Source organism: Zychaea mexicana, assembly GCF_025766255.1.
Source record: "Zychaea mexicana strain RSA 1403 chromosome Unknown BDB00scaffold_2, whole genome shotgun sequence".
Classification (NCBI taxonomy): domain Eukaryota; kingdom Fungi; phylum Mucoromycota; class Mucoromycetes; order Mucorales; family Lichtheimiaceae; genus Zychaea; species Zychaea mexicana.
The window spans coordinates 128,671-141,911 of record NW_026516665.1 but is presented as its reverse complement, the minus strand read 5'-3'; the positions used below and the strand labels follow the sequence as shown (position 1 = coordinate 141,911).

General features: G+C 42.6%; 7 protein-coding genes across 7 annotated transcripts; 5 read left to right on the top strand and 2 right to left on the bottom strand.

The window, feature by feature from the left end:
* Positions 1-8: 8 nt before the first annotated feature.
* Positions 9-1,681, top strand: BDB00DRAFT_795658 (uncharacterized protein). The gene is made up of 7 exons (XM_053121406.1): positions 9-298; positions 435-511; positions 640-780; positions 846-1,071; positions 1,152-1,220; positions 1,309-1,355; positions 1,460-1,681. Exons 1-7 carry the CDS (start codon positions 67-69, stop codon positions 1,562-1,564), a joined length of 897 nt encoding a protein of 298 aa, XP_052985420.1. The 5' UTR covers positions 9-66; the 3' UTR covers positions 1,565-1,681.
* Positions 1,668-2,723, bottom strand: BDB00DRAFT_866640 (uncharacterized protein; the record flags this gene model as incomplete). The annotated part of the gene is made up of 1 exon (XM_053126248.1): positions 1,668-2,723. One exon carries the CDS (start codon positions 2,721-2,723, stop codon positions 1,668-1,670), a length of 1,056 nt encoding a protein of 351 aa, XP_052985419.1.
* Positions 2,724-3,261: 538 nt separating this feature from the next.
* On the top strand, positions 3,262-4,576 carry BDB00DRAFT_221107 (uncharacterized protein). Its single transcript, XM_053116522.1, has 3 exons — positions 3,262-3,517; positions 3,612-3,905; positions 3,988-4,576. The coding sequence occupies exons 2-3, from the start codon at positions 3,625-3,627 to the stop codon at positions 4,421-4,423; spliced, it is 717 nt and encodes a 238-aa protein (XP_052985418.1). The 5' UTR covers positions 3,262-3,517; positions 3,612-3,624; the 3' UTR covers positions 4,424-4,576.
* A 73-nt stretch (positions 4,577-4,649) lies between these two features.
* BDB00DRAFT_753828 (nuclear pore complex subunit Nro1-domain-containing protein) lies at positions 4,650-6,159 on the bottom strand (the record flags this gene model as incomplete). Its single annotated transcript, XM_053118716.1, has 5 exons — positions 4,650-4,900; positions 4,998-5,171; positions 5,227-5,449; positions 5,579-5,880; positions 5,976-6,159. The coding sequence occupies 5 exons, from the start codon at positions 6,157-6,159 to the stop codon at positions 4,650-4,652; spliced, it is 1,134 nt and encodes a 377-aa protein (XP_052985417.1).
* A 294-nt stretch (positions 6,160-6,453) lies between these two features.
* On the top strand, positions 6,454-7,683 carry BDB00DRAFT_924427 (aspartic peptidase domain-containing protein; the record flags this gene model as incomplete). The annotated part of the gene is made up of 3 exons (XM_053128768.1): positions 6,454-7,100; positions 7,193-7,308; positions 7,379-7,683. The coding sequence occupies 3 exons, from the start codon at positions 6,454-6,456 to the stop codon at positions 7,612-7,614; spliced, it is 999 nt and encodes a 332-aa protein (XP_052985416.1). The 3' UTR covers positions 7,615-7,683.
* Positions 7,684-8,985: 1,302 nt separating this feature from the next.
* BDB00DRAFT_753729 (uncharacterized protein) lies at positions 8,986-9,898 on the top strand (the record flags this gene model as incomplete). Its single annotated transcript, XM_053118710.1, has 2 exons — positions 8,986-9,244; positions 9,330-9,898. 2 exons carry the CDS (start codon positions 8,986-8,988, stop codon positions 9,896-9,898), a joined length of 828 nt encoding a protein of 275 aa, XP_052985415.1.
* A 1,823-nt stretch (positions 9,899-11,721) lies between these two features.
* On the top strand, positions 11,722-13,051 carry BDB00DRAFT_924424 (uncharacterized protein; the record flags this gene model as incomplete). Its single annotated transcript, XM_053128767.1, has 4 exons — positions 11,722-11,861; positions 11,966-12,098; positions 12,203-12,287; positions 12,450-13,051. Exons 1-4 carry the CDS (start codon positions 11,788-11,790, stop codon positions 13,049-13,051), a joined length of 894 nt encoding a protein of 297 aa, XP_052985414.1. The 5' UTR covers positions 11,722-11,787.
* Between the last annotated feature and the right edge of the window lie 190 nt (positions 13,052-13,241).

The following is a 13,241-nucleotide window of genomic DNA, read 5'->3' as shown; positions in this document are numbered from 1 at the left end:
TCCTGCTCTTTTTTTTTATTTCACTACATTGCTCAGCACTCTTAATTACACATACTTTCGTATAACATGTCCAATTTAGCAGATCAAGTCAAAAACTTTAAGAAATCACTATCGTCTACGTTATCTGCAAACACTACATTAGGTGTGAAGCGAGTCGCAAGTGGTGCAGCGCAAGCAAAATCAGCAGATTCCAGTCAAGGTTCTACACCAAAATATGGATCCATCAACAACAACACACGGGCAGCATTTGAGATTTTTGGATCGGACAGTCCAAGAAAGAAATCAAAAAAATTGACGGGTAGAGTCTCTATATTCAATTCTCTTCCAATGCTTTGCGATCAAAAGAAAAGAAAAGAAAAGGGGAAAAGCAAGAAAGAAAATGAGAGAATGGCAACGTCGATGTGGATCCGTTTTACCCACATATTACCACATAGTATATTCACAACCTGCCAATACGGGTACGGGTCACCATGCTATGAGTCAATTATACACAGTTATCCAGTTTCTCAAGGTATTGAACAAGGCGTAACTGGTAGATAAAGAGAGATGGCATATGTGTACGGCTTAATGAAAAGGCAGTAATGAAAAAGCACTGAGATAACATAGATGTACCATTTGCTCCTGGTTTGCTGTTGATAGGATAGCGACACACCACAATCTGTTGTGAGCATTATCACACGATCTAAGGTCGATATCCGAAATAATCAAGCATTATGGGATAAACTCGTCAATAATGACAAGATTGAGTACGATCCCACCAATGATACGTTTTCATACAAGGTAAAGATTGTATTTGAAGGCAGGATGTGAGGAAAGTTGAATCGTAACGAAAGAATTTCAAATAGCCTACATATCAAATCAGAAGCAAAGAAGACTTACTGGAGCTCCTTATTCGAAAACGTGAAGACGGTGGCATGGACTATAAAGATTTAAAGGACTCGTATTCAAAACTGGGAGATGCAGTAGAAGAGCTGGCGAATGAAGGACAAGTTTTAGTGATCCGTAACAAAGATGGGAACCCAAGGGTGCTATTCTACAACGAAATGCAGTACAACACGCCTGTAGACGATGGTAAGTGCAAGCTACTTCGAAAGAGAAGTTAATACAGTATTTGAAGGAGTAAGGGTACTGACAGGATCGTTCGTATCTAGAATTCCGAAAAATGTGGGGTAGCATCAAAATACCGGATGAAACTGATCTGCCCAAAGCATTAGAAAATGGTAATATCCTTTTTTTCCTTTTCTCATTTGCTATGGTAAGACTGGTAAAAAGGAGCAGATATTGACAGAAAAACCGTGTCGTTAATAGCTGGCTTGAAAACGATGGAAGTGTTTGAAAAGAAAGTTGTCTCTGAGGTAAGAATACTTAAGGTAACAAGTAGTAAACAAATAGCAGCGTTGCTTCATGGTTACTTCTTTCTTTCTATGTTTTCTTCCCCTTCTATCGCCACCAACACCAGCCCAAGCTCAAGCGATCTAAGACACGCAACCGAAAGTTCAAGATCACCAATACCCATTTGGCCAACATCGATTTGTCGCGCGACTATGTACCCAACAAGCAATAGTAGTGACAGCTTTATATATACATAGCATAAATGTATTGCAGATGCGTGGTATTATTTGGTATGAACGAGAGAAAAGACCAAGAAATAGAGAAACAAATAAAGTTTACAATTGTTGTGCCCTCCAGTCGTCCTCGTCTTCTTCATCCTCATCCTCTTCCGAAGACATATCCATATCATCAAACACAGTTGCCACCTTCTGGGGAGGTGCCTTTTTCAACACATTCCGTGCATCCGACTTCAGTCCCGTTCGAAGCTCACGTTCAGTATCATCGTAGTCGACGCGAACAGTCGACATTTTTTCCTCTTCGCTTGGTGCAGCAAACTCGCCTCGGGCAGTCTTTGCGCGCAAATCTTTTAACTTATCAACACGTGAATCGAATTCGGCTTGCTGCCGAAACATCTCCTGATCGCGGTCGAGCCATAGTTCTTCTTCGTCTTCTTCATCTGCTTTTTCCGCTTCGACGATGGTATCTGCCATGGCTTCCTTAAACAGAGTGTATTCTTCATCCAGCTTGTTCTCAAACTGTTCAATAGGCGGTGGTGCTCGACGAACACGGGCTTCTTCCTCAGCATTGTCAAAGAATCCTTGTGGAAGATTGGATGCGGGTTGGTAATGTGGTTGCTGCTGTTGTTGAGGTGCAGCTGGCCGTTGTTGCTGTGGTGGTAGTGCGGGTGCTTCTTCTTCTTCCTCTTCTTCTTCTTCTCCTTCTTCGCCGGGTCCACTCGCTGGTTTAGAATGAGCTGCTGGCGCATTATCAAAGAAATCGGCGGGTAGATGTCCTGCATCGTCGTTGTCGTTCATTTCCTCGTCTTCGTCTTCATCATTCACTTGTTCATCTCGCACAAGTGCTTCGTGTTTGGCTCGTTTTATAGAAGGCTCCTGCTCTTGTACGGGAGATGATGTTCGTTTTACTGGTCTTTGTTGCTGTTGCTGCGAATTCTGTTTTTGCTGCTTTAAAGCACGTAAACGTGCCATGTTCTCTTTGTGGAATGCAGAGCCTAAATGGGCAGGCCAAGTGGACTTTACGTGGCTGTTGCAAACTACACACGTTAACTGGTCTTCAGTGTCATACTTGGCAAGTGGGTGTTCGACTCGTTTTTCTTTTTGACGTTCTGAACGTTGTTGTTTGAGTAATCGTCGTATTTCCGTCTTAGGCATAATAGTACTATAGTATGAGTGTGAATGGTTTAACGAGTGCGTGGCGTATAATAATGATGCAGGCCCGAACTGACAAGCTGTAATGTAGTGGCTTGTGGAGTAAAATGCATGAAATCTGAGAGCAGCTGGGGCTCGTTTTTTTTTTTGTACTTTGTTACTGGAATATTACAACTAATGTCTGACGATGCTTTTGATCTAAATGCTGTTTTCAGCAGTGCTCCTGTTGATGAAGAAACTTTGAAGCAAGAAGAAAAGTTGAAAAAGCGTGCTGAGAAACGAGCAAAACTCGATCGAGAAGAACAGGTAAATTAAAGAACCTTCTCGTGGTTTAGTATATCCGTCCGATTGACAGTACAGAGAAGAATTGAGTGTTGACGAGCATGGTACAGCGTAGGATCAGTCGAGAAAAGCGTCAGTTGAAAAAGGAAGCTCGAGAGAAGAACAAAAAGCGCAAGGTACACGATTGACCCTTAAGAAGGATATGCTTTATGAGCCAACGCTCACATAAACTGCTTGTTTTCGTTGTAGCGAGGAGAGCTGGTTAGCGATGACGACGAAGCTGAAGATAATGATAACGACGAACAGCAGGACGGCGAAGGGAAATCTGATACCAAGAAACAAAAATCATCATCAGCATCAAAGAAAAAGGAGAAAATCGTTGAATACGGTGTATGGGTCGGTAACCTTGCTTTTAAGACGAGCAGAGAGGAGATCAGCAAATTCTTTTCGGATTGCGGCACTATCACTCGTTTAAAGTGTCCTTCTGGAAACGGCAAGAACTCAAATAATAAAGGGTGAGTCTAAACGAAAGGTGGAGGAAGCGGTGACATACACAGTGGATATTTTGCTAGGGACAAGAGAATGAGAGAAATAACGTTATAAATATAGGTTTGCCTATGTGATGTTCGGTACTCAAGACGAAGCAGACAAAGCTGCTGCCTTATCTGAACAAAAACTTGACGGTCGTGCATTGTTGATCAAGCCTGCTGACAATTTTGAACGTAAAGACGGACTCACCAACAAGGAAATCAAGAAGCAAAAGAACCCACCATGTGCGACACTGTTTGTTGGTAATTTGCCGTTTGACGCTACAAAGGAGATGCTGCGTGAGGCGTTTGTTGAGTGTGGTGATATCATGAACGTTCGTCTCGGTACTTTCCAGGACTCTGGCAAATGCAAAGGGTAAGTGATAGCAGCAATCAAGCAGAGAAACGTTAGACAGCACGTAAAGTATATCGACACTGAGTACGGTTGCGATCAATAGGTTCGGCTATGTGGATTTTGAAAATGTTGAAGACGCTACCAAGGCGATTCGTGCTACAAACAAGCATACTATCAATGGTCAGAAAATTCGGGTTGAGTTTGGCAGTGAGGAAGCATATAGGCGCGGTCGTCCTTGGTTAAAGCGAGCCGATGAACGAGCTGCTTCTGGTGGTGGTGACACAGCAGGAGGGAACAATGGAGAGCAACAGGACGGACAAGAACAGCAACAGTTCAACCAGGCGCCGGTTGAACAATCGGAGGGATTTGTAGAAGAATATAAACGACCGAGAGAAAAACGTGTCAAGGCTGACAGAAAGCCTTCTTCATCGACAGGATCGTCGGATAAGCGAGTCGCGCCTGGCTTGGCCCTGTCACAAGCTCAACGACAAAAGCCTACTGTTCAAGCGTTCAAGGGCACTAAGATTACATTTGATTAATTTAATTATTATACTGGCTCGTATATTACCATTGTTTTTGCATACAAAATTTCCTTTCCATTCAACACTATCACAATCACACATTTATGTACTATCCTTAACAACCCTTCCATTCCATTCGCATCCATTAGTTTAAAAGAAGAACGTGTAGCTTTACAAAAATCAAGAATCTTTTTGTTTGATAAGTCTATTTACACAAGAGAAAAAGTACACGCGGATCATAGTTTTATTGTTGCTCTTCCCATTCTTCCAAGAAACTTTGCAGTCCGTCTGGCAAATTGTACTGAACGCTGTTCTTTTCCGCAATGGACTTGGCGTCCTTGATATGCTTGACAGCATCTTGGTATAGCTTGTTCTGCTCCTCTTCACTCAGGACAAGGTTGGCTTCATTAAGACATGCTTCCGCCATATCAGCGAAGCTCTGTGGTGCGGCTTGGTCGCCAGCCTTGGTTAATGCTTGTTCAAAGTATCTCTTTGCTAAAATATCAATATGGAAGAAAACATATGTTTTTTAATCTCGACAGAGGTGATAGATGAGACCGTGTTTAAAGAAGAATTAGCGCCTTTCTTTTACCTTCAGTGATAGCATCGAAGGCGTTTTGCTCTTCCTTAGACAATTCCTTCTTTGGCTCGTCCTCATCATCGTCCTCCTCTCCTTGCTGTTCATCCGCCTGTTCGAGCCAGTAATTGGCCAAGGAAAGCTTCCCAAGACCGAGTTCAGAGTGTGCACGTGCATTGTCGGGCTCGTCTATTTATCTGTTGTTAACAAAATGTGTATTTCTTTGCCAGGCAGTCTCTTGTACCTTTAAGAACGCGCTGCAGTAACTTTTCAGCCCAATCTCTGAATTTGCTTTGGCTTTCGAGACTGCCATAGAGATCACCGTGGTTCTGTACGATAGATGCCAGCTCAATAGTTGCTGCGGTAGACAGATTAGCGGATCCACCTAGTGCCTTATCCAATGCATCCAGTGCACGCGTAGCAAGTTCAGGAATGTCATCTTTGACGTCGTTAATAGATCCTGCAGCCTTGATTTCATCATCATCATCATCATCAACAAACTGAGACTATTGTCCATGTATTTCTTAAGTATACCATTGATGCCCCCAATCCGATTTCCAGAAGAAATCAATCCGTATAATACATAGAACATTTACCTTTGCAATCCACACTTTGGCCAAAGCAATACGAATTTTTTCAGCTGTTTCAATATGCTCATCTTTTTCAGTTAATTCTTCAAAGTGGTCCAAACCATCCTGCAAACGCTCTTCAGCTGCTTCAAGAAACGGCTCAAAATCTTCGTCTTCGGTTAAACGACCAAGTTCGTAAAGTGCAGACCCATAGGTCAAGTAAAATTTGGGTGGGGGACGCGCTTCGTTTTCGGGCCAGTTGCGCAAAATACGATCACACTCGTGTACCGTACCACGCAATAGCTGGAGTGCACCAGCGGAATCTTTCTCTAATCAGATACAAATGGACCACAAAAACAGCTTAATGAATTTTGCTTGTCTTGACATTGATTTGCTAGCGAAGTTGTAGTGTCGGTCTTATTACCAGCTTTTTCGAGTGCACTTTCAAGCAAAGCAGAAGCTTCACCGATCTCGTCGCCTTCTTCGACTTCCTTGTCAATTACAACAGTTTGAGCATTGTTTGTATTGGCAGGTTCTTCGTCTACTTTTGCTTTCTTTGCAGCCTTTTGAGCGGCCAAACCACGCGGTCTCTTCTTTTCAGCACCCATTTTCGAGGAATGTTTCTCCAGAAAAAAAAAACTCGCCTGACATGATATTCCCAGCTTTTTTTTTTGACATGCCGCCCCGCTTGTTCGAGCAGCAGGCCAGTAACCAAGCGAAACTGGTGGCTGGGCTTGATTATCTTTTCTTAACCAGGCCAGCGCTTGAAGTTACACGATCACTGCGTTTAATGCTATTTACGCCACAAGGCCTAATTGCTCGTGGATGAACCAGTGTATCTAACGGATTCGAATCGATTCAAGAGAATAGTTTTTGCTGTAAAACGCTTTCTTTTTTAAATAATGTCTTTGGGACGACGTCCACGACGGCCAGCGTTGTCGATAGGAGTAGTAGTTACTCTACTGTTGCTTTTTATTGCACCCAGCCTTGTTGTTGGTGCTGCTGCACTGCCGTCAGCTACACCCAACAGCGAGTCGCAGTTTCTTAGGCTCCCACTCAAAGGCACTACTCGCCCACTCGGTCTAGCCCGTAGAAGTAAACAGCATTTGGTCAGCCGACAAAAGCCTGTCTGGGTACCTGGTCTCTATGACTACGAAATTACGGTGCCACCCATTCCTGTCTCCATCGGCATATCCCTTCGTGAGTTTCTGCTGTTATTCGATACAGGCAGCTCTGATACATGGGTTTATCTCCTGATTGCGGTACAGAAGATGGTTTATGTAACCTCGACCGAGCTCTACAACCCAACCAACTCATCCACCTATGCTTCAACAAACTACGACTTTAGTATTACTTACGGCTCTGGCTCAGCTGACGGTGTGTATTTCGCCGACACGGTACTGATAAGCAACGCTACACTACCCAAACAGATCTTGGGCGGCGTGCATACTATGGCAGGCATACTGATACAACAAACCGGCTTTGATCCTGTTACTATCGATGGGCTTTCTAGTGCCGCATTCCCTGCCATCACAGTCATGTATGCCGAGTATGACGTTTCTTACAGGCCTATCCCATTTGCGCTCTATAAAGCCAAACCGATCCCCTCCCTGTTTTCTCGGTCCATGTTAAATACGCAAGCTCAGCCAAATGGACTGGTTTTGTTGTGTTTGATGGTTATGATTGTACTCTTGTTGACACTTCCGAAGATATGGTGTTTACCGATATGATTCCCAAAGTGCCTCGAGGTAGCAGCGGTAACAGCAAGACGTTCTACACTCATTGGATGCTTATGGTAATAAGTTTGTTCTCAACCGTGACCAAAAGACGAACGAAACTTGACTTTCCCACAGCAGCAACAATTCTTAATTGACACAGGCACAAACTACATAATCATACCGGAAGCAGATGCGGATAAGCTTGTCAGTGCATTGATTCCAGACGCAGTCAAAGACGATTTGAGCCACTTGGTTAATGTAATGGCTGTGACCCAAAAAACACAATCACCATCAAGCTCCCTCGACAAGGCAATTCTGGCACTATCTTTGCTACGACGAGCATAGCCGGTCTCATTTATTTCGAAGGTGGAGCTAGCTCTAAGTGTCGCCTAGTAATCCATCCGAGTAGTGAAGGGGTTTACATCCTTGGCAACTTTTTCCTACAGCATATTTTCACTATATATGACTTTGGCGGAAATACTCGAATTCGATTTGCTCTTCCTAGAGATCAACACTATAAAGCTTCCATTACTATCTTCCCACAGCTATTTTAATTTGATGCCACTCCTGCAGTAATACAGTACATGAAATGACAGTCTTGTCAGTTGAGAATGCTACAAGTATGGTTTACAAGAGCACGCAACAGTCATGTGACAAAACTCCGTATTGAACAGTGTATACACCACTGAAGCATTGAATGTATACCAGAAGTGCTCATCTCTTATGTTCACTCTAAAGGGAAGCTCCTTTTTCATTGACCGTTACACAAGCTCGGAATATCGGTTGAGCCTGCAACGTACCCTGTCAATGCCACCGGCGTCGCTTCCGCCGGCGTCGGATCCGTGATCTGGTTTCGAAACGATCGTTGATCCAGTAAAAACAAATCTTGATCGAGCCATTCCCGTCGGTCTTCTGCAGTCATAATCATTTATACAATGGTTTCGTTTGATGGCGGTGATGGTGTCGATGATTCTGTTGACGATGATGAGCTCTCTGAGTATAGCGCAGAGCTTATCTTACTTGTTTGCCTTATAAGTACTTTTCTGATCATGAAACCAGCGATGCAGGTTTGTACCACCTAAAAAGGGGCTGAGCACAAGAGAGTTACTGGCGGCTACGGCCTCTGTACGACAGCCAGCTGAGCTACGAAAATCCTTTTCAAAACAAGCTAAGAACCTAGATCAGAATCACAAAAAGTTAATTCAAGTGTCACCAAATGTTCCTTTTAGTTCATGCTTGATATGATTCCACCATTGCGGCATATTCCCTTGATATGGTACTAAGAATAGAGCCATACCGAAGTGATGTCATTACCCGGCTGTTATCACTAGCCACAGAGGCTAGTTAAAAAGCTCTTACCTGTTTTCCCCTTTTCGCAGTCTGACAAAAACGGGTTAGTATGCTGAGCAAAACGACAGAAGCCTTGGAAAAAAAACCAATACAAACAAAGTATAAAAGAGACAGACAGATCAATCTTTACTTTTACTCAACGTTCGTTCTTTGCTCATATACCCCGCTGCTTCGGTAACATACAATCCACACATGCCATTTTGGAAGAAGAATAACGATACAACAGCAATTTCTGCTCAAGACCCAGCGTCACGACATCATAACGCCGCATCCTCCGAGTACCTGAACGCGCAAAATGGAGTCAAGGATGATAGTCAAGGAGATAAGCAACAGGACCAGCCAACACGGCTTCTTCCTGGTGGCAAAATGCCAGCCAGCCATGGCAAAGCTGTAGTGCGGCGACTCGGTGTGCTGCTTGCCGTTTTGGTGATTCAAGTTGGCATTCCACTGGCATTATACTATGGCCTGCGAAACGTGATCGGTGTTGTTTTAGCCTTAGTAATTTCCGGAATTCCACCATTCCTTATGGTCATTTACACTTTTATCAAAAACCGAAGACTCGACGCGCTTGGCGTAATTATTGCACTTTCATTTATCCTTTCAGGTGTTGTTTCAATTGTCAGTGGTAAGCTTTCTATCTCTCATGTTTGGTGTAAATTAAATGGCCGTCAAGATAAGTCCTGAATAACTCATCATGTGACGCCTTTCAGGGGACGCTCGCGCGGCTTTAGTCCGTGATGCCGCTGTTGGTGCTATCATTGGCGGCTTCTTTCTGGTCACCTTGATTCCTATCAACACCAAGTGGTTGGTGCTTCGTCCACTCATCTACATTATATCAGCTGAGATGCTCGGCGGTATCAAATACGAGTGGACTGATCGCGATGGTGTCAGCCAAGAGCAGAGCATGATGGAGTGGCAATGGGAACACATTCGATTTTACCGTATTAATGCGCGCTTACAAACGGCAGGTTGGGGTCTTTTGTTGATTCTTAAGTTGGTCGCATGTGTCTGCATGGTCGAGTTGACAGATCTGTCGGCTGACGATATCGTCAAGTATGACAACATCGCTACTGCTGTTGTTGTTGTCCTCATGGTCACTGCTAGCATCATTGCAGGTTACTACGGAGGCAAAGTTGAAAAGAAGATTGGCCAGCAGTGGACCCAGGAGAATGATTTCACCGACAAGTTTGAAGGACAGCAACAGCAACAGCAACAGCAGCAGTACCCACACCACCAAGAAGATGGTAACGATGAAAGGCATGTAAACCACATGGTGTAAACATTTCTGTTACGCTAAATTATTCTCATCCTCTCTAACTATGTCCCAAGCACCATCACCCCGCATCCCGTCTCTTATGTATTATTTCTCCCTCTTCTCCATCATTCTTGTATTATAACCGCTTTTTTATTATCATTTACCCTTACTGTCGTCAGTCATAGAAAGGCAAAGCTTTGCATTTCGTTTATTAAACTCTACAACATTATGCCATTCTTTTAGCAATTACTCTGATTGTTGACTAACACTTTTTGACAAAGAAATTGTCCCTTGCATGTGTAGATATACTCGATCCCCTCACTATCTGCACTATACTCCTCTTCGTCGCTTATTATGATGATCAATAGATTGAGCTATATGTGTGTAGTCAAGAAACTGCACGTTTATGTTTCTTTATACTTTCCAGTCCATAAATAGAAATATTTCAACTGATTATATACCATTTTCCTCAGTCTAATTATCTACTGTAGTAGCTGTTTGTCTTTGTGTTTCTTAAGGATAGAGCCAAATTTCAAGATCCACAGGGTACATAATATAGTATATGACTAGTAATACGAACAAATAACCGAACGACACACAGTGCAAAATGAACCTCACCATGATCTTGACTATCATAGGAGTGGGTGAGATAAAATTCTATTTCGAAGAATAATGTACTGGACCTCCTTTGTTCTGTTACACGGCACTACAACAAGCTGAGCGAGCTCTATGATGTATGTGATCTGAGGGGAAATTCTCAAAATTCATAGCTGTCAAATACACACTTCATTTCAATCAACCTTATCTTTGGCCTACATACTTCACTGATCTCTTAACAAAAGAATACCACACATACTATTACAGCTTTAGATAGACTATTCCTTAGAGTATGTTTGGTTACGAACGTATAAACTTTTACACGATTCTCAGCCTCTCGTATTAACAGAAAAAGATAAATAATCATGTCAAATGCTAAGCAACATGTCACAGTTCGTGTGATACGGCTCTGACAGTAAAGGAAAATTGCAAAGTCTGTCTATACTGCCCCCACAGCTATTGGTATGATAGTAAAGAGAAATATCATCTTCAAGCAAAGCTCAAATGTAGCCCGTCTATTAATCTATAGGGAAAGGTCATAATGTATCCGGGGTTCAGTACTGAGGCGGCAAACGCGGCACCTGTGTTTACCTGAGTCTGTTGTATGCTGCACCTTAGATGATATCATTCAGGATCCCGCCAAAATTCATTATCTTCATAGCTACACGATTGCATAGTTTGTAGAGTCATCATTTATTTCTAAACGACTGTTCATATTCTTCGGATGCTCCCATGCCTTACTGCAGTACTGTAATGCAAGCGTGCCTTAATACTTTGTAATAAGTGTAGCGCGCGGCGCTGATACTCTACTTTCCCAGCCCATCGGCCTACAATATGGGATGTAATGGTGTATAATCCCTCCCATTCACTTTAAATCCATCCAATTTAGTACACTAATGGTGGGTACTTACCATGTTGGTTTAGCGGTATATCTATATCCCTTCCTTTTCACAAAAAAAAAGTGATTGTGCGACGTATACGCTGAGCAATATCGTCATCAAAAAAAGAAAAATCTACTAATGCCAAGAGCTCTTTTTGCTTTTACTTAAGGTAGTCGCTGAGGAGGCGAGTCTATCAGCCACAATCCACAGCAACGATGTGTAGCACATTCTGGGAACTATGGCGGTAGTGCTGAGCAAAAGTGCACCGAAAGATAATTTCCGTCTATAAGTGAATTCGTTCGGAATAGGTTAAAATATATAAAAGGGGTCACTTGATAAATCAAGCTAAACTTCGCTTGGTTGCTATTGTTCTCCTCCTCTTTTATTCACACACAGCGTTTCTTATCAACTCCACCATACAACATAACCAAAGAAATGTCGTTTTTATCATTTTTTAAGAAAAGCAAAAACTATGGCACCGCTAATAGTAATGCCGTTGAAGACAGGAGGTACATTCATCGAATATTAGGTTTTTTTTTTCGGAAAAGGGATTAGACCGACAGGAAAGAGAAGGGCAAGCATGGTGAAACTTAACATGACGCATAAATGTTAGTAGCGACAGTAGCGACATCATCAATGACGACGAGCCTGCCTCTATGCGTCTTGTTCCTGGTGCCAAAATTCCGAACCCAGGCAAGTATCTGTATCGTCGACTTGTCGGCCTAGTAATCAGTCTGGTGATTCAAGTTGGTATACCATTGGCGTTATAATACGGCCTACGAAATAAAATTGGAATTGTTTACGCGTTGGTCATCTCCGGGATTCCGCCCTTCCTATTTGTCATTTTCAGTTTATACGAAAGCGCAGGGTTGATGTTCTTGGCTGCATCATTGCGCTTCCATTCATTTTATCTGGTATTATCTCTATCGTCAATGGTGAGTTAATGATAGCTAATAAAAGGAAATACACTCTTTCACAAAGAAAAATACACGTTATTTTATTCTTCCAAAGAAGATAGACAGATAATTTTAGATATGCATATTCCATGTGACTTATTTCAACGATGCTAACGTTTTACTCCTAATTTGTTGTACTAGGCGATGCCCGTGCAGCACTGATTCGTGATAGCGCTGTAGGAGCTGTTATTGGCGGCATGTTTTCTGTCACACTCATTCCTCTACGCACGAAATGGCTGGATATTCGACCACTTACTTTCATTATTGCCGACCAAATGTTTTCCAGTGTAAAATACCGCTGGACCGATCGTGATGGAAACCCACAAGAACATAGTATCGTCTATCGGCAATGGGAAATCATTCGTTTTTTCCGCCTAAGCATGTACGGGCAGTCGGCTGCATGGGGTTTCTGTCTTATCATGGAGCTGGTGGCATGCGTACTGATGGTGGAAGTAAGCGACCTGTCTACTGATGATATTGTAAAGTACAACAATATTATCGATGGTGTTGTTATCGGTTGCTATGTTATTGGAAGCATTTATATAAGTCACGTGGGACGCAAAATTGTGATGCGGGTCGGAAAGAAATGGACCGAGGAAAACGACTTTACAGACAAGTTTGAGCGACAGAAACATGAACAGCAAGAACAGCAAGAAGATCAGGTCCGGAACAACGATGTACAAAATCAACATTATGTCACTGCTGCTACCGATGAGGAGTATCGTGTAGCAGAAAAAGTCTAGAGACACCCACACAAACCTTTTATGTGTACATAGAAATATTCACATTGTTATATAGCATCATATGCAATAGAGTAGTAGCTACTTATTATGTGCTCGTGCACTAACTCTCTATGATATTCCATTATGGTAATTTACACAACAAGTAAAAGTATACTATTCATGCTAAATCTATATCTGACTTGCCAAATCC

Coding starts and splice junctions, on each gene's coding strand:
- BDB00DRAFT_221107 (XM_053116522.1), top strand. CDS start 3,625: ATGTTCGGTACTCAAGACGAAGCAGACAAAGCTGCTGCCTTATCTGAA. Junction 3,906..3,987: donor GACTCTGGCAAATGCAAAGG/GTAAGTGATAGC, acceptor TGCGATCAATAG/GTTCGGCTATGTGGATTTTG.
- BDB00DRAFT_795658 (XM_053121406.1), top strand. CDS start 67: ATGTCCAATTTAGCAGATCAAGTCAAAAACTTTAAGAAATCACTATCG. Junction 1,072..1,151: donor CAACACGCCTGTAGACGATG/GTAAGTGCAAGC, acceptor GTTCGTATCTAG/AATTCCGAAAAATGTGGGGT. Junction 1,356..1,459: donor AAAAGAAAGTTGTCTCTGAG/GTAAGAATACTT, acceptor CACCAACACCAG/CCCAAGCTCAAGCGATCTAA.